This window comes from Tiliqua scincoides, chromosome 2 (genome assembly GCF_035046505.1).
Source record: "Tiliqua scincoides isolate rTilSci1 chromosome 2, rTilSci1.hap2, whole genome shotgun sequence".
Lineage (NCBI taxonomy): Eukaryota > Metazoa > Chordata > Lepidosauria > Squamata > Scincidae > Tiliqua > Tiliqua scincoides.
In genome coordinates, this window is record NC_089822.1 from 118,333,607 (window position 1) to 118,359,288 (window position 25,682).

General features: G+C 44.8%; 2 protein-coding genes across 3 annotated transcripts; both read right to left on the reverse strand.

The window, feature by feature from the left end:
* Nucleotides 1-487: 487 nt before the first annotated feature.
* LOC136640001 (cold-inducible RNA-binding protein-like) lies at nt 488-11,904 on the reverse strand. Its single transcript, XM_066614766.1, has 7 exons — nt 11,797-11,904; nt 8,303-8,417; nt 5,280-5,386; nt 3,286-3,379; nt 3,115-3,193; nt 1,762-1,825; nt 488-1,187 (listed from the first exon to the last, which is right to left on the reverse strand). The coding sequence occupies exons 2-6, from the start codon at nt 8,403-8,405 to the stop codon at nt 1,762-1,764; spliced, it is 447 nt and encodes a 148-aa protein (XP_066470863.1). The 5' UTR covers nt 8,406-8,417; nt 11,797-11,904; the 3' UTR covers nt 488-1,187.
* Nucleotides 11,905-18,083: 6,179 nt separating this feature from the next.
* On the reverse strand, nt 18,084-22,221 carry LOC136640104 (RNA-binding protein 3-like). 2 transcript variants are annotated; one of them, XM_066614945.1, is made up of 7 exons: nt 22,144-22,221; nt 20,271-20,389; nt 20,070-20,176; nt 19,429-19,534; nt 19,240-19,315; nt 19,095-19,159; nt 18,084-18,713 (listed from the first exon to the last, which is right to left on the reverse strand). In XM_066614945.1, exons 2-6 carry the CDS (start codon nt 20,371-20,373, stop codon nt 19,096-19,098), a joined length of 456 nt encoding a protein of 151 aa, XP_066471042.1. In that variant the 5' UTR covers nt 20,374-20,389; nt 22,144-22,221; the 3' UTR covers nt 18,084-18,713; nt 19,095. The 2 variants fall into 2 exon arrangements, with proteins under 2 accessions (XP_066471042.1, XP_066471041.1); XM_066614944.1 differs by having other exon boundaries at nt 19,095-19,162.
* Nucleotides 22,222-25,682: the final 3,461 nt, after the last annotated feature.

Sequence of the window (25,682 nt, forward strand, 5' to 3'; positions counted from 1 at the left end):
CACATACAGATCCCTGCATGTGCATCACATCCGTGCTTGCCACCCAGCAAAGGAATATTTGAGTTCTGAACGTTCATGATTTACTCAGTGAAAAGATTCCCAGTAGGACAGTTTGCACAGGGAAATCAGTAGTGGTGGGCTATGTGCCCGCATGTAACTTCTGGTTATATCCTAGATGCACCTAGTTCACTGAAGGTGGCAACAAAGCCACAGGCCAGGCTGGTGTACTGTATGTCAGACTTGTGTGCACTTTAGAATATTTCAGCCACACACAGAGGCCCTAAGACAGACAAACCAAGCTGGAAAGGATTCCTCAGAACAGAAAATTTGAAAGCCACAGCATTACCTGTATGAAGGTATCCACATATGGTTTTAGCTACCCAATCGTACACTAGAATCCTTCCACTTCCCTTCTCAAGAAGATTCCTCCTGGATTTGATCATGTGTGGCTTTACATTGTGCAAATGGTAAACGTCAAGAACAGAGCTTATTTTCAGAAGGGCATTTAATAGGCTTCGTGAAGCCAAAGAACTGAATACAGGAATTCCTTAACCACTTTTAGTACAATATTGAGTTACATGTGTGTTTTCCAGTTTAAAAAAAAATATAAACAAACAGTTTTTCAAGAACAACTTGCAGGATCTGCAAGCTTTAGTTCTAGGTACATCATACAGTATAAATTCTGATTTCTGAAGATCAAACACACGAGTCTCCCTTTATCATCAAGGGGGTTCACCTTCCACCATACCCCTTCCTTGCTACACCATAGGACTTTTACAAAACTACAAGGTATTAATGCATTTATAAAAACAAGGAGGATCTTCAACCTTGCTCAGATTCTGAGGAATGACAGGTGAAATGTAGGCCAGAGCCCCTTCCCCCGCATCTTGGCTTTTTAAAAAAAAAAATCCAGGGGAAAAAAAGCAACAGTAGTATGTATTCAAAAATGTTTAAACACGTGTAAAAAAAACTGAAAGAAAGAAAAAGGCAAATGAAAGTGTTTTCCTCCAAAAAGCTCTAACAGGCCATCTTGTAGTAGAAGGTGTTGGGCTGCATATGATAAGACTACAAAAAGGGAAAATACAGGTAGAGAACTAAACAAGATTCAGCGAAGCTCCAAAAATCTTTATAAATACGGCCATTGGAAGGACGATCTTGATTCAGGAAGGACTTATGCTCGGTGCAAGCTGAGGACAAGAAGCAGGTACAAATCGTAAAGCATGCTGAAGAACAGTGTACATTCAACTAAACTAGTCTCCCTCCTCCCAGCCCAGAGTGGACTGTTCTCAGCTTTAGCGGGGGGGGGGGGGGGGGGAGAAAGCTGAGCTTCCCATTTTGTTTTTTCCACTTCTTTTAGGACATTATCTGCAACTGTGCAGCTATCTACACACTTATTAAGTACAGCAAGACACTATTAGGAATGCGACAGTTGAATTCCCACTTATGATTCAAAGGAAGTTTTTCATGCATAAAGGCTGCAGTCATCATTTTTCAAGTAGGGTAACCCAACAGTGTCCCTTTAAAAAAAAAAAATCGGAGGATGCTTTTAAAACTGTCCCACAAAAAATAAAAACCACACACACTTCAGCAAATGGCCAATCTTCCACATGCGTTTATACTAGACACTGATGAAAATGAGAGTCTTGCTGGCAGAGTTAGACTGGGTGGTTAGAGGATCAAGGACTATGATTCAACAGATGCTACAGATCAGGAACAGATAGCAATTAAACTCACAGGAGTCTCTGAAAAACAAACACTTACCTAGTTATCGTAGCTATCTCTGTAGGAGCTCCCGGAGTAACGGTCCCCATAGCCTCCTTGATTCCTGCAGGGAAGAGTGCAGGAGATTGGTTTAGACGTTCCAATTAAGTTCTTCATAATGTGCTGCAACTGGGCAGAGTCTTTATATGCACAACAAAACTGTTGGTTTATCCTCTATAAAACATTTACTATGAAACCTCAAAGGTGTCTTAAGAAATCATTATGGGGAGGCAGATTTTGTTAAAAGGTTAAATACCCCAAAACTAGATCCATTCCTATGAAAGATTTGAATTGGGAATGCAGGGCCACCAGAATGGTCCAGACCCAATGAACATGGAGCTCAACAATGCTCCAGGAGGCAGTTCTCCCCTCCCACAATAGTAATAAAAAAGAGGCCTGAGCAGCTGGTAAACTGAAACTTTTCTTCGTCTCGTAAAGCTAGGTGGGTTCCAATACTGTGTTGTTTTGAAAAATTGGCCCTGCTGCTACAAAGTTACAGAACCACTGTTCTATGTAGCACTAACTAAGGGCCCAATCCTATTCAATTTTCAAGTGCCGGTGCTGCTGTGCTAATGGGGGATGCACTGCTTCCTGTGTTGGGAAAGAAGTCACAGAGGCCTCCTCAAGGTAAGGGAACATTTGTTCCCAGTGCTGGAAAGTTGGATAGGATTGGGCCCTAAATCTATGTATACCTGAACAGAGAGAAGTGACTTGGAAAACAAGAGTTCCAAGTACTCTACCACCCATAACAAGCCTGTTAATCCAAACACAATGCAGAAAGATTCAGGCATAAGCAGCATTAGGGTGAACATCCAGAGTGCTGTGCTTGGTACCACACTAAGGGAGACTGTCACAAAGAGAGGATGGTATATTCAAGATGAGTCCATTTACACTACTAAGCCAGGCAACACTTGCAGTTTCAAAAGCACAGATGCAGATGGCTCCACCTTTTAGCACTAAGACGACAGCAACACATTTTAAAATAGGGACCTAAGGAGGAATGGTTACCCACATTATTTACATGGCCAAAATACTGTTTCCCCTTAGTAATGCTGAAATTCTATAGAACTTCTCAAATCTGTGGAGAAAAAATGGTTCAGGGGTAAAAAATTTATAACAATCTTCCATGTTACTCTGAGGCAGAATGCAAGATTTAATGAATGCCACCATTGTGAAAACCATGTGTGTCAATTACATTTTTAAAAATTCCACAGCTTCCTAGGCATAGCAATCAAGATGCCTCTCATTTGTGCCTTTGTGCATAATCTGGCACCTGGAGCTAGAACTCGATTTTGTAACATTCTCAATGTTCATCATAACCCAACTTAAACAGCTTCCACCCACAAGACTTACCTGCTGCCGTAGTAATCTCTGGATCCACCATAGCCACCGCTTCTGTTGTCGTAACGGCCACCTCCGTATCCTCCACCTCCTACAACAAAAGCCCAAGAACATATTAAGCCAGACAGACCCCACATGACTGAGCAGTTAGTAACAAAAAGCAAATGCCACAGGCAAGCTCACCTCTAGAAAATCCACGTCCACGTCCTCTACCTCCAGAAGAGCCACGGGATGATTTTCCAGCCTGGTCAACTCTGATCTGGCGGCCATCGACAGACTTGGAGAGGGAAAGAAAAAGTGAAAGCCAGTTTTTTTTAAATAAAAAGCTACTATCTTTCATATCTGACCAAGGAATAAAGAGAAGACAACTGAAGGAAACTTCCTGCAGTATCATAAAGATTGGAGAATATGTTCTGAGTTTTTGATATTATCAGAAACTATAGAAAAACAAGCCCTTCTGCCTTTTACTACTTTGACCCAAAACCATTAAGCATGCAAGCAGGCATGGTTTGCTTTCCATCTTGTCTTCCCAGGAAAGCATTGGGAAGCATTGGGAGGACTTGCTGAGGGAGAATCAGCATGGCTTCTCACGAACCTTATAGAATTCTTTGAAAAGGTCAACAGGCATGTGGATGCGCGAGAACCCATAGACATTATATATCTGAACTTTCAGAAGGCGTTCGACACGGTCCCTCACCAAAGGCTACTGAAAAAACTCCACAGTCAGGGAATTAGAGGACAGGTCCTCTCATGGATTGAGAACTGGTTAAAGGCCAGGAAACAGAGAGTGGGTGTCAATGGGCAATTTTCACAATGGAGAGAAGTGAAAAGCGGTGTGCCCCAAGGATCTGTCCTGGGACTGGTGCTTTTCAACCTCTTCATAAATGACCTGGAGACAAGGTTGAGCAGTGAAGTGGCTAAGTTTGCAGACAACACCAAAATTTTCTGAGTGGTGAAGACCAGAAGTGATTGTGAGGAGCTCCAGAAGGATCTCTCCAGACTGGCAGAATGGGCAACAAAATGGCAGATGCGCTTCAATGTCAGTAAGTGTAAAGTCATGCAGATTGGGGCAAAAAACCAAAACTTTACATATAGGCTGAGGGATTCTGAGCTGTCTGTGACAGATTAGGAGAGAGATCTTGGGGTGGTGGTGGACCAGGTCGATGAAAGGGTGGACCCAATGTGCAGCGGCAGTGAAGAAGGCCAATTCTATGCTTGGGATCATTAGGAAAGTTATTGAGAACAAAATGGCTAATATTATAATGCCATTGTACAAATCGATGGTAAGGACGCACCTGGAATATTGTGTCCAGTTCTGGTTGCCGCATCTCAAAAAAGACATAGTGGAAATGGAAAAGGTGCAAAAGCGAGCGACTAAAATGGTTACGGGCTGGGGCACCTTCCTTATGAAGAAAGGCTACAGCGTTTGGGCCTCTTCAGCCTAGAAAAGAGGCGCCTCAGGGAGGACATGATTGAGACATACAAAATTATGCAGGGGATGGACAGAGTGGATAGAGAGATGCTCTTTACACTCTCACATAACACCAGAACCAGGGGACATCTGCTAAAATTGAGTGTTGGGAGAGTTAGAACAGACAAAAGAAAATATTTCTTTACTCAGCGTGTGGTTGGTCTGTGGAACTCCTTGTCACAGGATGTGGTGATGGCGTCTGGCCTGGACACCTTTAAAAGGGGATTGGACAAGTTTCTGGAGGAAAAATCCATTATGGGTTACAAGCCATGATGTGTACGTGCAACCTCCTGATTTTAGAAATGGGCTATGTCAGAATGCCAGATGCAAGGGAGGGCACCAGTATGAGGTCTCTTGTTATCTGGTGTGCTCCCTGGGGCATTTGGTGGGCCGCTGTGAGATACAGGAAGCTGGACTAGATGGGCCGATGGCCTGATCCAGTGGGGCTGTTCTTATGTTCTTGCTTGAAGGGCCACTCTTCAGCAAACCAATGAGCTATAAACTAGGAGACAATGTAGCACAATGCTCACTGAACCATAAATGATGCAGTACCACCCATGGTGGGGGGGGGGGAGTGCAAGAAGTTGGAACACAAAATCAGAGCAAGGACCCTTTGTATTCCAAGACAGTTGTGAAGAAGCTGGATGAAACAAAACAGAAAACAATATATGGCAAGCACTTTGTGTGCACTAGCCAAGAAGCTCACCTCTCCATTCATGGCCCTCATGGCATCCTTGGCATCCTCAGGACGGCAATAGGTAATAAAGCCAAAACCCCTTGAACGCTGGGTCTCCCTGTCTTTCACCACAACCACTGAAGAGAAGGGGGGAGGGAGAAAAAGTGTGAGGCATGTTTTAATTACAAAGATCACAGGAAGTCTTGATGCCTCTATTGCCTATGGGAATCATTCATAGGCACCTCTACTTTGTATTGACCGTCAGACCACTCAGAGGATCACCATACATTCAGCTGCATCCTTGAAACAAACCCCAAAATTAGCGTTTCATGTTGAAATAAAATTGACCTGTCCACATTACTACAGTAGACAGGATGATGTTGACATATGCCACTAACGTACCTGGGGGGGATCAGCAGGAGTGACTTTGGGTGGCACGCCTACGGAGCACCAACACCATACCTCCCCTATCACCACTTGAACAGTCCACTCGCTCTTTTTCCTCTTTGAAAGAAGAGAATGGCTGGTCCAAATGGCAGGAGAACCTACCCCTCTTGTAGCAGTTGCACATCACTCTGAGAAAAAAACAGGTGGCCAGGCCACTCAAAGGGAAAGAAGTGGGCAACATTCAGAGCAATGTGCAATGGTTCCAAAGGTGCCAGAAGTAATTGCAGTGACATAATCACATCACTGCAATTACTTCCAGGGTTGGGGGGGGTCAGCATTTACGTTCCTGGCCCCAAGGTGGCAGTAGAGCCAGGAATGAAACTGATACGTGCATACAAGTAGCTAGTTGGTTAAACTCAATCAGGAGTCTGCATCCAGAAATGCACACACTGCATACAAGAGTTTTTATAACACAAACCCCTAAAACGAATGTGGAAACACGCTTGCATTTACACATTCTGGAATACAACCACCTGCTTGAGAATAAAGGAGAAGCACCTGGCTATTCACCATTTCTGTCCCCCAGGTTCCAGCCCACTGTGTTTTGTTGTACACTGTCACCTTTGCCTCATTTTTGTTAACAGTAAATAACAGAGACCACTTTGGAGTAAAACATTAAAACTCAACTCATTCATTATGGCAAATCATAGTTAAATGAAGCCCAACTATAGGTTGCTCAAGATATTCTAACAGATTAGATATTAATAATATATAATATATAATAATAGATATTAATAACATTCTCAAGATATTCTAATAGACAAATGACAGAAGCAAAAACTATGGTTTGAAGTGGGTTTGCAAACATACTCAAGTAAGGTTTGGTATGACACAAGAATTTACAAGCCATAGTTAAGGACAATGTTCTCCCTGAATCTGGACGTTAAAATGCAAAGCAGATGGGAGAACAAAAGTAAGTGATGAGCTCTAAGCTATGGTCCACCATCAGCAGGTCTTCTGTGAAGCAATAAAAAATAAGTGGCTTGGGGTAAGATGGTGTAGTACAGAGACTATGAAACAGAATTCCTTGAATTCAAATCTCACCTCTACTGTTAACTCACTTATTATTCAGAACAAAGTGAGAGAAAGTGTTAAGGAAGCTTGAACATGTAAAAGTGAAAAAAAAATACAAGTAAATGAAAATATTTTTGATTGAGACTTTATAAAGAGTTTTAAAAAGTGCCTGAGAACAACCATGCAATTTGCATTTATCAGCCATGCACTCTGCACTCCCTGGTCTAACAATTGTTCACAGGCATGCACACAGGTGGCAAACTGTACCTCCCCCACCCCAAAGCAGCAGCCATCAATGCACTGCATCTAATACAGGACACTATGGGGACATGGGGCTGATGACACAATGTTCATGTATACTTCTACAGAGAGGTTCTCAATCTTTTTAGCCCCATGACCCACCATCAGCAACCTAGACATCACATCACAACCAAAACTTCTGGGTTGCTGAGCTTTCACATTTTTTTTTTAATGGCAAAAGGCCTGCTTCTGGACCTTGTTTTTGTTAGTGAGAACATGATGCAACTTGGCCCAGAGTCGGCAACTTGCTTGGCAGTTCAACCTACTTCGGGCCGAGTTGCGACATGTTTTTGCTGACAAAAGCACACTCCGGAGGCTGGCTTTTCACAGAAAAATGCAAAAGTTCAACAATTTGGACACTTGGCAGAGCTTGCGTGGCATTACATGACCCATCAAAAATTGGGTTGCAACCCACGGTTTGAGAACCACTGTCCTAGTGCATATGACTGTTTTAGTGAGAAATGGGGCCAAGGATTTGTATGTTTTGTATTCAAGTATGTGCTTTGCAATTTTCAGTTTAAGTCACAATAAAACAAATCAAGAGAAGTCATAGGCTCAGTTCAAATCCCACATTGAACCATGGTTTACTTATGGTTCCATGCAACGTTCATGAACCTCAGGTGTGTACATGACATGTGAGATCATGATTAAACTAAGGTTGTGAGTGATAAGTGAGCTGGGCCATGAGATGTTGCATTATCAACTGTAACTGACAAAATATTAAGTACATACTTGATCACAACCTGAAGAAATCAAGTCATATAGAACACACAGTAAATTTTGCTAGGTATAAAATATTGCCAGGTTATACCACTTCAGAATGCATGTGGGGTGGGTGTTAAATGCTTCCTCAGATTAACAAAAGTGCATTCCAAAATTGCATACCACAGAAAAGGCTGGACCAAAACATTCTCCTCTAAACATGTAATTGAGTATTTAAACCCAACCTGCACACTAAAGTGATGCACCAGTTGCTGGACTGTTCCAAACCTGTACACCAATTAAAAATCATGTACAAGAATCCGGTCATAATCATTAAGAGGTGTCCTATGGTCCCCCTCCCACTGTGAAATCAAAAAAGGGCCGATCCCAAGATCCTATTTCTTCGACATTGAAGAAGGGTCTTCAAAGACCCTTCTTCGACATTGCAAAGTCTTCAGCACATCTGTCTGGTAGCTAGTGGTGTTTCTATCTTATTATATGTGCTGCATGTAGCCACAAATCTGTAAGCTGACTGAATTTCCAATGCTGAAATGTTCCAGAATACAGGAAGGAGTGACACTTTTCCTCACCTTCAGCAATGTCTCCATATGGGGAGAACAACTGCTCCAGATTCTGCTCATTGGTGTCAAAACTGAGCCCTCCAATAAAGAGCTTTCCTTCGTCCGATGCCATTATTGGAATGATCTGTAGACAAAGGATTGCTTATTTAGAGTAGAGAAGTACCACAGGCATACTTACAAGAAGGTATACTTTTACCACCCCGAACATTTTCATTTCCTACCAAAGCAGAGAATGACTACTATTCCTCTTCTCTCTCTAGAAGACCTAAGAGCTCTTTTTTACAGTCCAGTTTCTTTCTTTTTGCCCTATTGACTCACATCAATGATGCAGGACAAGGCATGTCATCAACAGATGACCTGCTCCAAGAAACCAACCAAACCAACTCTTTGGCAAAACCACTCATTTGGAAATCAAAGGACATGTTCAAGTGCCTCCCAGTATTCTGGTGAATGAACTTGCAGTTTCCTATTTCTACCTACAGCTTCCTGCTTTGTTTTATTATCAGTGTGTTTTGTATCTAATTGAGACCAATAATTTTTGCTAGTTTTGTATTACAAGCTTACAAAGCTTATTTTCTTGTGCATACCTTAAGGCAGACACATTTGAAACTGTGCTTTGCATTTGCAGTCATTCCTCTTAACACAGTGGTTCTCAAACTTTGAGGGAGTTTTACTTCCTCAGTAAGTTCTTGCGGGGGAGGGGCTAGGGCAGCTAAGGGGGGGCGCTTTGCACTTACTTTCAGAAGGCAGGGCTGCAGCATGCTACAGGAGGTGCGGGGAACCCTGCGCAGCGCTCCCCAAGGCTTGGAACGTTCACTAAAAGCGGGTGCAAAGCACCTCCTGCAAAACGGAAGTGCTTTGCGCCTGCTTTTAGTGAACGTTCCAAGCCTCGGAGTGCTATGCAGGGCTGCCCACACCTCCTGTAGCCTGCTGCAGCCCTGCCTTCTGAAAGTGCAAAGCACCCCCCTCGCCCCCCTTAGCGATGCGATCCACTACTTCCCTCTCCTTCCCCACCCCTTAAAGGGGGAAGCATTACACAAACTGATGGGTCACAACCCACCAGTTTGAGAACCACTGCTTTAACAAAAAACAACAGACTTAAAATATGCTTACTTGATGCAATTTATTTCCAGGCTCTGTTTCTATACATGTTTACTCAGAAATCAGTACCAGTTTTCAGGATGGCTTACTCCTATCTGGGTGAACAAAAAATTGCAACCTATCTAATCCTAGGCACACTTACATGGGAATAACCCACTGAAAATAATGGCACTTCTGAGTAAACATCCATAGCCTGTATGTAAAGTATTAGTCTGAACAAAAAAGAGATTTGTATTTGTGGCATTTGGCAGTCAACAAGGGAGATTACTTTTTTTTTAGAGTTACTTCATGGTGAGAAGATGAATTATTTCCCTTTTGGTTCTTTTTTAATCCTACATAATGACTGGTGTTTTTATGCCATAATCTTGAAGGGTACACATTTCAGATTTAAAAAACAATGTTTTAACTCATATGAGAGCGGTCAAGTTTTACAGACTCATAACTTTGCAAGTCTGTGAAAAGTTATTTTCCTATTCTTCAGGGTATGGGTGGTTGGTTTAAAGTGCAGTTACCTTTTACTGGACATCTTAACCCATTACTGCCCAGGTATACACATTTGATCCCTCTTGTGTATACACAATGTCGGGCAGAAATGGCTTCACACACACAGCAATAAGCCCAAGCCTTGTCATCATCATCCTGAACATCAGGTACAATTAGGGACTCTTGTTGCATATGCATAATCAAGTCAGTTATAATCATCACTAAACTATGTCCAACGTACCTAACTAATCAAGGACATGCATCTTTGCACAAACCACAGTGCAGAAATAAGGGATTCCTACCTCCCCAAATCAAGAGATGCTATTAATATAATGCTTCTTTCTTAGCATCTGATAAGAATCTCCACCCAGTTACAAGTCTAACATTTAGGATTAGGATATGTTGAGGAGAGACCCTGACAAGCACCTGCCTCTCCATATTCACCAATGTGTTTCAGGAAATTGGGTATGTGTGTTCAAGAAATACAATCTGCAAAGTAGAGAAGTTCAGAACCTGCTGTTCACAGCACCTGTGAGGAAAGGGTGTTGAGGTGCACACTTTTGGACTAGAATTGTAACAATGGTTTCAAATGCATGTTTTTCGTGTGAGCTCCAAGAAATGTCAAATTATTCACTGACACTTAAAACCTATTCCACCTGCTTCAGGCAACAATGTCTCCACATGTCAGTAACTCCTACAAACATGAAATTCCCTGGTGTTGTGGTTTGGGAGGTGGACTCAGACCTGGAAGATCCAGGTTCAAATCCCCCCTCAGCCATGAAGCTTCCTGGGTGACCTTGGGCCAGTCACTTTCAGCCTCACCTACCTCATAGGGTTATTGTGAAGATGAAAGGAGGGGGGCAAGCCTCACCTACCTCACAGGGTTGTTGTGAGGACAAAAGGAGGGGAGCAGCTGTGTACACTGCTCTGAGGTCTTTGGAGGAAGGGCGGTGTAAAAATACGATAAATAAATACTGTTATTCCCGTCATGGGGAGGATCTAAAACTGCAGTGATGCGTGTGCTGCCTTGGGAGGAAGTCTTAACAGGCATCAGTGGGATTGTGCTACAGGCGATGCGACCTGGAGAGGTACCCAAGATCTCCTTACAAAGCCAGGTCCCACACCAACCTATGTGGCTGCTGGGATGCCACGGCCAAGCAAATGTTATAACGTACATGAAAAGGGAAGCCGAGGCCGTCTTGACCAAGGAAGCAAGATAATATATCACAAAGCAAAGGGGGCCTTGGATCATGCGGCAGCACAGAACAGAAGCTGGCGGGCTGCAGTGTTGCTGGGGGCTCACAAAGGCGGGCAAGGAAGAATACGCCCCCCCCGGAGGAGAGAAGGCCCTCTCGCCCCCTCCCCCATTATCCCTCCCTTCCTCCCCCAGGGTAAAATGGCCGCGAGCACGTGGTCAGCACAGAATGCGGGAAGTCGAGCGCAGCGTCTCACGTTCTCCAGCCCAGAACGCGAAAGAGCATGCGCAGAAGCGACCCCGCGGCCGTCCCGCGCGCGCAGTTAACAGCCCCGGCGCGTGAACAGAAGGCTCGTTCCTCGCGCCCCCCCACGCCGCATCAAGCCCTACGACCGCGCGCTTCTTGCGACGTTCAGGGTCCCCCCGCGCGCCTTTCACCTCACTGCTCAGGCCACCCACACGCGGATGCCAAGACGTTACGAGGCGGGGGGCGGCTGTGGGCTTTTTGAACCAGCGCATGCGCACAGCGCCTCGCTCATTCTTTACGGGCAACCGCCATTTTGTGAAGCGTCTCCCTTCCTCGTCTGCCTCTACTCTGCCCCCCCCCCCGCGGTCCAAAGACTACCCGCGGTCGGCCTCGCCTCTTCGATGCCCGGCGCGAGCACCGTCCCTCGCCCGCTCCCCACGCGACGACCTCAGCGGCCGCGGAGCGAAGGACACTCACCAAGGCTGGTCTCCGCAGAGGAAGATGCGCAGAGCCGTTAACCGCTGAGAGAAGAGGCTATCGCGATGGCGGCAAGAGGGAGACGAGCGAGGAGAATGAAAGCGAGGCTGAGCCCAAGCCACGCCCGCGCGCTGTCTCGGAGCGGATTGGCTGGAAGGGGTAGGGGCGGGGCCGAGGCAGAACGGGGCCACGCCCACCTCCCCCTTAGAGTTACGCTGCCCCAATTCCCATTCATCTGCAGAGCTCTCCTCTCCTCGGCCGTCCTGCGGATTCATTTCAAAGGCAGCGGACAAAGGCTGGAGTGTCACCGCGCTGGCCGCAATACGTGGCTTGCTTCCGCGGACACCTTGCACAGGGGGTGGGTGGGCAGAAAGGTCCGGCTACACAGGCTGCAGCCCACTTTCTCCGGCTGGCTTCACACTGCCTTCTTCCCACATAGTAGGGGAAAGTTCTCCACTCCAGAGCTCGCTCTCTGCCTTTCCTAAACTGCCAGCCTCTGCAACCCCCTCTCCACCGTTATCCTAAAACTGGAGGCACTGGTGGGAGGAGGAGACTGGAGTGTCTCTGCTGCTCAGCCAGTCTTGGCAAAGGACAGGCTAGTCAGCTACAGAAATGGGACTATCTCCAAATCCATACCCGTCACCCACTTTACAATTTAACTATACTAGATGCTATGAACCACAACCTTCCTTAGAATGGGTTCTAACAGATGTAGCATCCAGTGATGGTCGCTTCCCCACCCACAAAGGGATGATCTTTTACTGCAGCACACTTCTACAGCAGTGGCTGATCTCTAAGCCCTAGAATAGCCTTACCACATAAATTCACAGAAACTCCATGCTGGGAGCATGTGAGGTGAACCAGGTGTAGGACTGCCCAAGTTACCTCATTGCAAATTAGATTCCAGCCCTTTCTCTTTTAGAGGTCATTTTGCGGACAAGGGCTGCTAATTTCAACTGACAATGATGGCTATGGTGTAGTGTTCAAGAAGTATCTTGATCAGGACACAGCACAGTACTTCATGTGATAATTATATGATCATTCATGCAGAAGACAGCATACAGCATGTTATGAAGCTTAAAGGCAACCCACAGAAGTGGTTGTAGGTTGCTCTCATCTTTGGAATTCCTGAAGTGCATGTTCTCATACTGGACTTAACAGGCCTCTGATCCAATCCAGAAGGACTCAAGTTCTTTAATATTAAGGTTTAAGAATGAAAGAGACTAGGCAAATTCTGCAAAGGTTTTCTTTAGTTTGAAATTCTTGGATCTGCATTTGGAGGCACTAGTAGATGAGGAAGCTCCATTAATTTTTCACCTTGTCCTACTCTACCTCTTACTGAGCAGGTAGAATACAGTTTAGTTTGAAATCCCAACTCTGTCAACTAGTTCCCCACGTGCCTTCACCCTGAAGTATCATTTTACAGGCATTTTAATTACAGGAACTTTACTGTGAAATTGGGCCCTGTACCCAAAAGCTTTATATAAACATTTTCATTCAGTATGCTGAAAACGTCTCAATTTGTGCTACACCAATAAAACAAAGCAGAACACAACACTTAACTAGTGACTGTTAGTACATTTTTATTAAACAGCCTTAAACAGTTGAGCTCAATGTTTTTCCAGCCATAGGCTACTTGAGAAAGGCATTTTATAGACATCTGCACACTGCAGTATTCCTTCACTCTTGCAGCACATACCTAGAGCAGGCTTTCCAATTCCCTCTCTTCAAGGTGATACTGATCAACAAGGTGTTGCACTCTTCCATCTTTTATGTGGATTACTGGCCCAAAGCTATAAATCACTTTAATAAAGACAGCTCCAGGCATATACGCTTGTGTCCCAAAGGCATAGAATATACAATCCAGTGACAGTTGTCTTGTTCTGTTGTGCTGACCACACATTACATCAGCCCCAAAAAGATAACTTCTGGAACTGCATCCTGTAGTATCATCAATCTGATATGGAATGTAATAAACCAAGTTAGTTCAGTGCCTTGATTAGGAGCAAAACAAGTTAATCTATACATATAAAAATGAATGTTCTGACTTGAGACATCAACGCCTAGCTCACACCCCTAGATCTAGAAACATGAAATTCAGGGAGTATATTCCTTTCATGGCATAAGGATCCAGTAAGAAGGAATTTTTAGAAATTCAACCCCTAAGGGGTAAAAAGGGATAAATGTTTTCATGGATTCTTCATTATCTCTTAGGCCTGATAGCAACTTGGTTTTTGCTTACAAAGGTTAGCCATACAAATCCTTAATTCAGGATTTTGCCCTAATCAACCCCTAAAGGGGCCAATCTAAATTCAGGGGTAAATTACAGAACGCTTCGCTTCCTATTACTTAGACTGGCTGACTTTTCTCTCCCCCCCCCCATGCTACTGCCTGAGAGACATGTGGCTTATAGGAGGCAAGTGAGATCAGGCCAGCCCTTTTAACTCTCAAGTCAGTATGGCAAGGGGTAAATCAGTTATAATAATTGTAAACAGTTAACAGTAAAACAGCAGTTATTTTAGTGTTTACTCTGAACAAAAAAATGAAGTATATTCCTGGCTCAGTGCAAAGCTCTGCTACTAGGATTCTGACAAGCCTTTCTCCTGAGAATTTACGCTATCACCAGCCCTTGCTCCTGCTTATCCCTGCATTTCAGTGAGAAGAGTTAGAGAGGGGCACTGGCTTGAGAGTTGAGTGGTGCAGTCTTTCTTCCCTCACAGGAGGCATTTTCTCTTGACTGTAGTTGCTGCAAAGAGCTGAGGATCCCTTATTTAAGACAGTATGATAAATGAGTATTTAAATGTCAATGGGGAGATGGTGCCTCACACTATCATCCCCATCATGAGACAGAGCCTGCCATTTCCAAACCCTCTCCTATCTCATATATGACACTGCTAATGGCTAGGGAGGTACGTGAGCTCATCATGAGGCACATGATGGACAACTGGGAGAAGTTCTCCATGTCCCATGAAGCAGGGGAAAACTACACTAGCTTCACTGAGTACCTTGCTCACATGTCCAGACTCTTTACTTATGGTGGTTTATGCAAGCTGGTGACAGCTGGGCAACCAAGTTAGTCTTCAAGGTTTACCACAATGGGGAGCTCTTGGCGCTAAAGAGCAAGAGCTCCGTTTTACGCAGGACCTTTCTAGAGGCCATTTTGAGGTGTATCCGCCATGTGAACCTGAAGTGTCCACCACATACCCCTCCCTCAGCCAGATTGCATCTCACACATCACCTTTCTGACCCCAAGAAGGCTCCTGGCAAATGCTGTGCCAGATACACTGCTGCTAAAAGGAGGAAGCAACTTAAGGAAGCAGCAAGGAAATATGGGCAGAGTAATCCTGTGGTGCAGTGTGCTGTGGTGGTCAAGTACCAAAAAAAAAAAATTACCGAGGTCCAGAGCAGCAGGGTATACAAAGAGTTCCTTAAGCAGAGAACCAAAGGCTGTAGGTATTTTCCACTACAATATTCCCTGTTATTTCTTCATCAAATGTTATATTTTGAATTTCACATCATTTTTCTGCATCAACATGCTTTGCTTAATTCCAACTGTGTAAGCTTTTTCTTAATTTGTTTTCCTTTACTTTTGCAAATAGTACCTGTGCTTTGCAAAGGTACTATTTTATTATAGTACAAAACCAATTCAACACACAAAATAAAAAAATTCAATGAAACCATGACTTCCAATAGTTTCAGAGTGTTGCCTGACAAGGGGTAATTGCGTTAAATTTCAATTGTTCATTGCAATCAAAGGAAAATTTATTGGAGTCAAAATGGATTTAAAGTAGTTAAATACCATAACAATGCACAGGTATCATGCTAGTAAATATTAAAAATGGGCTTTAGTATGGGGAGCTTCATCCAATCTGGAAAGCATGGGAGGCTTTTTTAAACAGAATTTTTAAACCCCCATACCTCCAGTTTGCTACATCTATACACAAATAACCAACCTGTTGGGAGGTGTGTTGGTGTCTCCCCAAGAGGCATCTTCCTCTTGTCGAATTAGCAGCTGCAGAAGATTGTAAAGAAATAAAAGCACTGTAGGTGAGTCAGAATAGCTTTCATCCAGTTTCAACTGCCAGTACTGCACAACTTTCTCATTTTAGAAGAGGTCATGTTACACAGAATATGGAACCCTTTCATTATGCACAATTTTCAAGCTAGTGGACTGAAACAATATAATGCCCATGGCTACATCATAACTCAACACCATCACTTATTAGTAAGAAACCAGATGGCTTTGCTATGCTGTGTCTGAAAACATCAAAGTTTAGGGTGAACTGACTAGTATCAAATCCTTCCCCAGGTTGCCACAGCTTTAAAGGCTTCCATTTAATCTTACATGAGCCAAATCAAGATCCTGTTATCACTTTAGAATTTAATATTAATTTCATTAGAAAAATCTTGCTTACTTTACAATATTGCATCAGAATTCCAAGAGAAGCAGTTCATGCCCTTGTGGTACTTTAGTGCAGTTGTTGATGCTTACTCTCAGGACAGTAGTTGATGCTTACTCTCAGGAAAGAGTAGCTACATCTTCATACCTGCCAAAAATAATTCAGTGTCACTAACAAAGTTTGTTCAAATTCACTATATTCAACAGATCACAGGTCTCAACAAGACACTCAAGGGCTAGGTGATACTTTTCAATTAGCCCTCAGGAGATTCCCCAATAGTCAGATTTTTCTCCCATATTTAGAACCTTGTTCAGAGCAAACATACACGAAAAAATAAGAACAAGAACTTCTATGAAGTGGGAACGGAGACTTCCACACAAACCATGCTACACTGGGAAAGACCTTCCCAAGTAACAGTCCAGGTTCTTCATAAGGCAGTTATACAAACTTGGATAAACGGAGGCAGCTGGATAAATCTGAATATCGTGTAGCCAAATGCCCTTCCCTTGTTTTTGAAAAGCAAAATCCCAAGTCACAGGAGGCAGGGAGGCCCTCCCCCCAGGATAAAAAACAGATTCAGTACAAATTCTCCTGGGGTCCAGGGAGACCCCAAGTTTGTCAATAAGAACCAGTGGTTTGCTGTGGCCACAAGAGTGGAGCTCTGTGGGAGAGAAGATGCAGACATGAGCAAAAGAGTTACCTCGAAATACAGGACTATTTCCACAAATGAACTAGCCAAGAGCAGCTTTCGTCTCACATGGATCGCACTGAAGGAGGCACAACACACTTCGGGGTCTCCAAGGACACTTGCTTCCACACGCTAGCAGAGAATTCTCACAGTGTAAGAACAGGACAGAGCTAACTACAAGTCAGCCCACCTAGGCACCAACATCAGTTTAGCCTTAGCCCTGACCAAAACCCTCAATAAAGCCTCAGGCCCCCCAATTCCAAGAGCCTCCTTCTCCATCAGCTTATCTGACAAAGCGGAGTTTTTCAAAACCATGTAGAACATGTCCTGAAAGTGTAATTTGTGGAGGCAGGTTCCTTCCCATATCTTCCTAACTTGCAACAGTAATATGAGTGTATTACAACTGCAGCAAGGGGCTGCAACCCTTGCAACAATCACTGGGCTTTTGCAGTTTTATAGGAGTTGGGCAACAAAAATCCCAGTGCTACCATTAAGCACAGTATTGTTGCCACATAATATTCAGCATCCCATGTCTTGTTTTCTCTTGGAAGTACCAGTACCCAAATTAGAAAGTAATTTGCCTTCAATTATTGAATTAACTGAGGCTTGATTATTGAAGGCCAAACTACAACACCCAACATCTTAAGTCACTTCTATATTGAGGAAATGTCACTGGAATCCTCATCTGCAGTTATTTCACCACCAGTCCTTGGTGATGTGAAATTGTTTCAGCCACTATTACTTGAGACGTAACAGACTCATTTTCACCAGGATAGTACTACAGTGTTGACACTGAAGCATCAAGAAACATTCTAGCACACTGGAAGCATTGGCAGATGCCAATTTGAATGCTTTGACAGTTATCTATTTAGAATTTAGACAAGATTTAGACTTAGACAAGATTACTAAGGTATGTGAATATCAAGATGCTTCCACAACAGTATAATATATATCATGATATATCTTCCTTAACCAACCAGTTTGAAGAGCAAGTGGATGTTTCCACTTAATTTTCCCACTTTTGCAGAATTTTACTGCTTCATCAGCTATCAGCTACTGAAGTATTAGTGTCTATCACATTTGTTACCTGGGCACCAACCTTGGGCTTTACCTAGGTGAGGCCAGACTCTTTTCTTACTTGCCACTAAACTATCTAAGTTGTGCAGTGCAATGTGATGTCAAACGTCAAGAGCAGAGACTGTTTCAGATGGGATTTTAATGGGCTTCGTAAAGCCAAAAATTCAGTACAGGAACTTCCTTATCCACTTCAAATACAATGTCAATTGAATTATGCACGTTTCTTCCAGTAAAAAAAGGACAATATAAACAAACATTTTCAAGAACCTCTCAAAGCATTTAATTCGAGTTCTGGGTTTACTTTACAGTAAAATAGCTTTTACTATGAACCAACGTGAATCATTCAACTCTTCATTAATACCAAGGTGGTTTGTATTTTGTCACCCTCCCTTGCTATGCTAAGAGTTGTAGTGCATTGCACTTTTCAAAAAGTTCACTCAGCTTCCAGCTTTTTTTTTTTAAATTGTAGGGCCCCCATTTATAGAGTTAAAAGAAACTTTGGATTGAAAAAGCAAAGCAAATAAAACTGATTTCAAAAATGTTTAAAAACCACTCTTGGGGAAAAACCAACTCTTGAGCAAAGTCTAAACAGGCCATCGTGTAGAGGAAGCTTTCAGGCTGCATGTGACAAGCTATATGGGGGAAGATACAAGTAGTAACTAAACAAGATTCAGCGAAGCTCCAAAAATCTTTATAAATACGGCCATTGGAAGGACGATCTTGATTCAGGAAGGATTTTTACTCGGTGTGAGCTGAGGACAAGAAGCAGGTACAATCATAAAGGCACAAGCATACGGACATGTTGCAGCATTTCACCACTCCTAGATTTTTTAGATTAGTGATGCTAGAAATCTAGGAATCTCAGGCCCTCCCCCAGTTAGCACTCTGACAGCTGTGCAATTTGAAGTTAGAGTTTCTTTTAAGGTTCAACATGCATTTAAGTTACTTATCAGTAATTGGAATGGAGACCTGAAGAGTTTAGACTGAGACATTGGCAGATATGCTGAAAACCATCTTTGGTACTAACAATGTAGTAGCAAGCTGTTACTGCTGCTACTCAGCAAGTGTTGCAACTGCAATTTAACAGAATTTTGACAAGCCAAAATTTTCAGCCCCTTCCAAGAGCCACTTACCTCAGTTATCATAACTGTCTCTGTAAGAGCCTCCTGAAGAGTAGCGGTCATTATAGCCTCCCTGACTTCTGAAAACAAAGCATTTGTTTTACATCCGTTCACTGAAACACAACTGTTTTAAAGTAGAACATACCACCACAATTACCTGCTGTAATCTCGGGAACCACCATAACCCCCGCTTCGGTTGTCATACCGTCCACCATAGCTTCTGTCTCCACCACCTGCAGCAAGAGAGGTATTCATGACAGTAAACCACTGATGACAGTAAACCACTAATCCTTGTTCTGCTCATCCAACATGTACAAGCACTAACCACTACCCCCTTAAGATTTACCTCTGGAATAACCACGGCCTCGCCCCCTGCCTCCGAAGTAGCCACCTCTGGATCCACGCGAAGATTTCCCTGCATGGTCAACTCTGATCTGACGGCCATCTACAGACTGAAACACAGGTATTTCAGTTACAACCTCCACCCAAATAAATATCAATCCAGGTACAGGCCTAAGATGACAAGAAAAGGGAAAATACTCCTCTCAAGTGGAGGAAATTAGTCAAGTATACTTTTTAGAGCCACAAAAAGCTCTCTTTTACTGAATCAGACCACTGAACCCCTCAAGGCAGTATAATCAGACTAGCAGCAGCAGCTCTCCAAGGTTTCAGACGGAAATTTAGCCATCCAATCCCCAACACCTTCAGAGGACAGAGCACCTATTTTGAGTGCACAAAGTCCTATCACAGAGTCACAGCCCTTCAATTCATTCGAGATTCTAAAATAAAGCCTTACAGCACTAATTTCAATGCTTTGGAACTCTGAGCTGTTTCAAGCACTTACAGTGGACAGTACGTTACCCATTTTTGCCTGGCTCACAGGTGTACACCTTTGGTCCCTGTTGCATATATGCAATGTATGGCCGAAATGGCTTAAAACAGTATGCAACGATTTACATCGTTGTACATCAATCTTACAATCCTCACCTCTCCATTCATGGCTCTCATGGCATCTGATGCATGTTCAGGATTGGCAAAGGTGATAAAGCCAAAGCCTCTTGACCTCTGGGTCTCTTTGTCCTTGATCACTACAACTAGAATACAACAGAGAAAACAGGGAAGATTATTTAACCGCTTATGTTGATGCCAAGAGAAATTCCCCTACTCTACTACCCAAAACGTTCTTACCTTCAGAAATAGGACCAAAAGAGCTGAAGTGCTGCTCCAGGCCTTGCTCATCTGTGTCAAAGTTCAATCCCCCAACAAACAACTTTCCTTCTTCAGAAGACATGATAGTGAGGAGGAGTCTAAGTAAAGGAAATCAAAGACCACAGATTAGACTGATACACATGGTTACACAATTTCACCATCAAAGCCGAAGCCTGCCAATTTTTGGAGAGGAACATAGCTGAATTTGTATGCACTCTATTCCATCAGACCATTGCTCCTATTTCTAAATCCTCAAAGGCCGTATAAATGTGGAACTTTGTTTTCCTAATGCTTTCAATGCAATGACTTCTATTAAAGCTTCTGTTACTGTATTTATATCCTCTAGAGCAGTAGTTCTCAAACTTTGCACTGGGACCCACTTTTTAGAATGAGAATCTGTCAGGACCCACCAGAAGTGATGTCATGACCAGGTATGATGTCATCAAGCTGGAAAATTTTTAACATTCGTGGGCTGCAACCCTACACACATTTATTCAGGAGTAAGTTCCATTTACTATCATTTTTAAAAGCACATACAGAATAGCCTATTAAAAGTAGAGATCTGTAACATTTCCCCAATGCAGTCACAAGCCATAGTAGCATCAAGTCTAATATATTGAAAATAAAATATTAGAATGAATGGGTACGATGTGAAATCAGCTCACGACCCACAGTTTGAGAAACACTGCTCTGGAGCAGTGGTGTTCCCCCCCCCCCGTACTTGAAGAAGAATTGAATAATGGCGGGAAAAGGCAGATCTGTATTAGAATGCCCTGCTGAGCTGGCGAGGCTGGAAGGAAAGCAGCTAGCTGGCTGTGAAAGCCCCAACCACTGCTAGTTTCTGGTCATCAATTTATGCATTATCAGATATGGATCAACAGTTGAAAACTTATAAACTTGAAACAGCAACTATATTAGTTACAAACATTTAGCTGAGATGAGGGGTACAATTTATGGAAATGGGCTGAAAGGGGTATGCAAGTGAAACACTGGCAGCCGCTACCCCAGAGAAGGCCATGATGACTGCTCAAACTCAACCTGTTGCAATCCGTGCAACGTGGGCCTGAGCTCCCCTTGCCTGAGTGACTTGGCCTCTCCCACCCTACATGGGGCAAACGTCTCTAGGACCGAGGTCACCCCAGAGGAATCAAGGCCCAACAACAGATCTCGCCTCCCCGTTAGGCCAGGCGGGAACTGCAAGCTGCGCGAAGATCCCCTCGTGTCACACCCACACCCCGCGCGGGGCAGTCCCTGCAAACCCGCTCCGTTCCCTCAGCCACCTCCACTTCTCAGGGCGCCTTAAGGAAGCGCGCGCCTCAAACCGCCCCCGCGCGTCCCACGGCGGAAGGCGGCGCGAGAAGCAGCCCCGCTTCCCCCTCGCCGCCCCGGGGAAGCCCGTGCCAGGCCGCACGCAGCTCCATGGGCGGCCCCCATTTCCCCGCCTCGAGCGCCATTTTGTTAACCCCCAGCTTAGACTCGAGGGGCAGCCGGAGAGCCAAAGATGGCGGCTGCCGCTGCACCGCCTCGCTGGGCCTCGGTCACGCCCACTCCCGCTTCCCGCCAGCCTCACGAGAGCGCGCGCCCTTCCTGCCTTCCGCCGCCCCTCGCGCGACCCCCAGCACCTGCCTCCGTTCCGCCGCATGCGCAGACCGTTGGCGCTTTAAAGGCCGCCCCGATCACGCGCCTGCGCTCCGAAGCCAACACGGGCCGCACCCCCTCCCTCCGCTACCTCACGCGGTATGACGAAAGAGCGGCGATCGCCGCCGGCTACCCTACCAGCGGCCCCACGAAAGCCAGAGCAAAGAGGGCCTCAGAGCAAAGAGGGCCCCAAACCCGCCGCAGCCTGACTTACACGAGCACCTTCCCCGAGCTAGAGCTGCTGACAATGCGGCCGAGGCACCGCCCGCGCAATGCTTATATAGACTCCCGCCCACAACCAATGGTCACGTGACAGTCGTCGTGCCTTTACATGGACAAAGGTGACTGCGCATGCGTCTAGGCATGATCGCAGTTCCGTAGCCGCGTTGGGGGTGACGGGAGGTGTTGCGAGCAGCCGGGTATTTGGACTACATTCTCCCTCCAAAAAAAAAAAAATACGACATCCGGGGCTTTGTGTGTCTTCAACGAGCAGAGTTCCAAGTAGCTGTTACTTCCGGTCCTGATTGGACTTTTCCGTACGCATGGTCTACAGCAGGGGTGTCCAAAGTTTTTGGCAGGGGGGGCCACATCATCTCTCTGACATTGTGTCAGGGGCCAGGGGAAAAAAGAATTAATTTACATTTAAAATTTGAATAAATTTATATAAATGAATATTAAAGATGAACTTATATGAATGAATGAAGGTCTTGCAATAGCTCAAGGCCTATAAAAGGCCTTGCATAAAGCAAGGCTGGCCTTTCCTTTGCTGCCGCTACTGCATCACAGATGTGAAACAGCAAGCAGTGGAGGGAGCCCTCATCCCACAGGTCATGTGAGAGGTCAAACAGTCACCCTCACGCTGAAAGGAGTTGCATCGGGCCAGTGAGGGCTCCAGCAAGTCTGTGCAGGGTCAGAGGTTCATTGGAGATTGGGGGGTCCCTGAGGGCCGCATTGGGAGTCCTCAAGGGCTGCAAGTGGCCCCAGGGCCGGGGTTTGGGCACCCCTGGTCTACAGCGTGGATAGGAGTGTGGTCTCAGGCTGCAATCCCATGTGTGCTTCCCTGAGAGTCAGTCCCACTGAACTCAACGGGACTTACTTCTGAGTAGACAGACATAGGATTGGGCTGTCAGGCTGCAATCCCATGTGTGCTTTCCTGGGAGTCAGCCCCACTGAACTCAACGGGACTTACTTCTGAGTAGACACACATAAGATCAGGCTGTTATGCAGGCGATCCTCTGCTAGAGTGTCTGCCCCACGCTCACCTTACCGCCTCCCTTTTGCTCCCTGCTGAAGTCCCACTGTGCTGAATGTCCCTTGCTTTTTAGGAAGCGTGTTCAGGGCTGCAGCGCTGCAGCCAGATCCTAAGCATGTGTACGTGAAAACAAGCCCCACTGTGTGCAATGGACTTACTCACACATCACTGTCGACCAAGAAAAAAAGCCCCAGGGTTGAGACACCTTAAAGACTAAGGGCCCAATCCTACCCGATGTAGCCACAATGCAGCCCCGTAACACATATCCCCATACCTTGAGGAGGCCCCAGTGACTGTCCCTCCACCACAGGATGCAGCGCACGTCCCACTGCCACAACTGCACCAGCACTGGAAAATTGGGTAGGATTGGGCCCTAACAGACTTGTGGCCCCCAACCCACCAGAGTGCACTGCCAGTGGCTGGTGGAGCCCAAGTGGGCTTACTGGGCAATGACAATCAATGCCATGTTGATTTGAGTGTCATCATGGCTGCATCTGGACTTTTAATGCCCCTGATGTAATGTCACTCTGGAGTCCCAACTGAGGCTGTGTGGAAGGTGTAGTCAGTTTGGCTGGCCCTGGCCCACCCTGAGAAGTGTAAAACCTGGTGGACTTACTAGGATGGCTGAAGCTGCCATTTAATGCCCTTATTCACAGATGAAATAAGGGCACACTTCTATACTCAAGATCACTGTTTCTCAAACTGTGGTTTGGGAGCCTATTTCAGGTGGGTCCCCATTCAGTTCAATATTTTATTTTTAATATATTAGATGATGCTACCATGGTATGTGACTGCTTTTGGGGAAATGTTACAGACTTGTACTTTTAACAGGTTACTATGTATATTCTTTTAACAATGTTAGTAAATTGGATTTACTCCTGGGTAAGTATGGGTAGAATTGCAGCCTTGGAGTTTTGTGTTTGATGACACCACTTCCGGTCATGACATCACTTCCGGTGGGTCCTGACATTCTCATTCTAAAAAGTGGGTCCCGGTGCTAAATGTGTGAGAACCACTGCTCAAGAACATAAGAAGAGCCCTGCTGGATCCAGCCCATCTAGTCCAGCTTTCTATATCTCATAGTGGCTCACCAAATACTTGTAACTTTTTTCTTGCCCCAACGACTTTGCTTCAACCCTTCTCCATAGTGTTATTCATCAGTCAAGGCTCCTTTCCCTCTGCTGTATGCTGTGTTTATGCTGTGCAGTACAGTAATTTGATCAGCACCAATTTGTTCTGTAGTTTGTTCTGTAGAGCATAACTAGCATGTTAACAACAGTCCAACACACCTCATCTGGTGAAACATGGGAAGTGGTAGACTGTGCTACCACTGACTTCAGATGCTGATGTGTGGGCAGAGAAGATGCATACATTCCAATACCTCTGCTGACCATGAGCAGCCCGTTTTCTAGTACAATCCCTACTGTGCCTTTGGGGAATGTTTTTGTTAAATTATATTAATGTATTAATTAATTAATGCACTAGAATTCTTCAGCTGCCTCTCCCAAGTATCTAGAAGTTAAATTCCTAAGTAAGCGGATGGGTGCATCTTGATGAGCATTTACCTAAGGCACATTAATGTAAGTGCACACACATAAACATAGAATCCTAGCACACTGCTTCCCTTCAGTGTTAGTGCCCCTAATTGCTTGGTGGCACATCGGATGATACTGTTGCTACCAGTATTGAGGGTTCAGAGGTCAGTCTGATCAGGTGGACCCGGAAATGGGAGTGGGCCTGTGGCCAGTGCCTGACCTTGATGACCCCTAATAATGCCCACTTCTGTGTCCCCAGCCCAGTTCAGTAGAAAAGAAAACGGATTGTTTGTTTATGCGAGCACACGCTGTTCCACTATTTCAGAAGTCAGGCTGCTGCAGAGCCAATGATACAATACACAGCAGGCAGAAAAGAGTTTTCAGCAACATGGAATGCAGGAGGTGAGTCAGTGATCTATTCTAAAGGTATGCTGAAAAATACAGAAAAGTATCCTTCTTAGCATTCTTTGAGGTGTCCTTTTAACTTTGGGGCTATTCATATTGTGCAATGAGCTATATCAGTCCTTGTTTCTCCTGTGCACAGAGACTGGAGAATCTTGGGGTTCTTCAGAAGCTTATGAGAGATTACCTGAAAGAAAGATTGCCCAGCACTGAACTTCTGTGGTGTGCAGACCCTGATGAGTTTTTGAGTTGCACTCTCAGTTCATGTGGGGTGAAGGTAAAACTTAACAGGCCTGGCTAGCTTCCTGCATACATGTTTTACACAACTAGAAAATCCTCTGTAAAAGAGCAAGGTTTCCTCAGAGGGCAGTGTGGGCGGAGGTGGGTTTGCAAAAGGCTAAACTAGGGTATGTTAAAGCATTCCTGTTCCTCCAGTGATTTGCCCAAAGGTGGCTATGTGTTGCCTGAGGGTGTTATTATGAAGTTGTTCTCAGAAGTAACTGCATTTCATGGAGTCAAGCCTATGTAACATTACTGTGGAATGGAGCCACTGTGGACAGAATA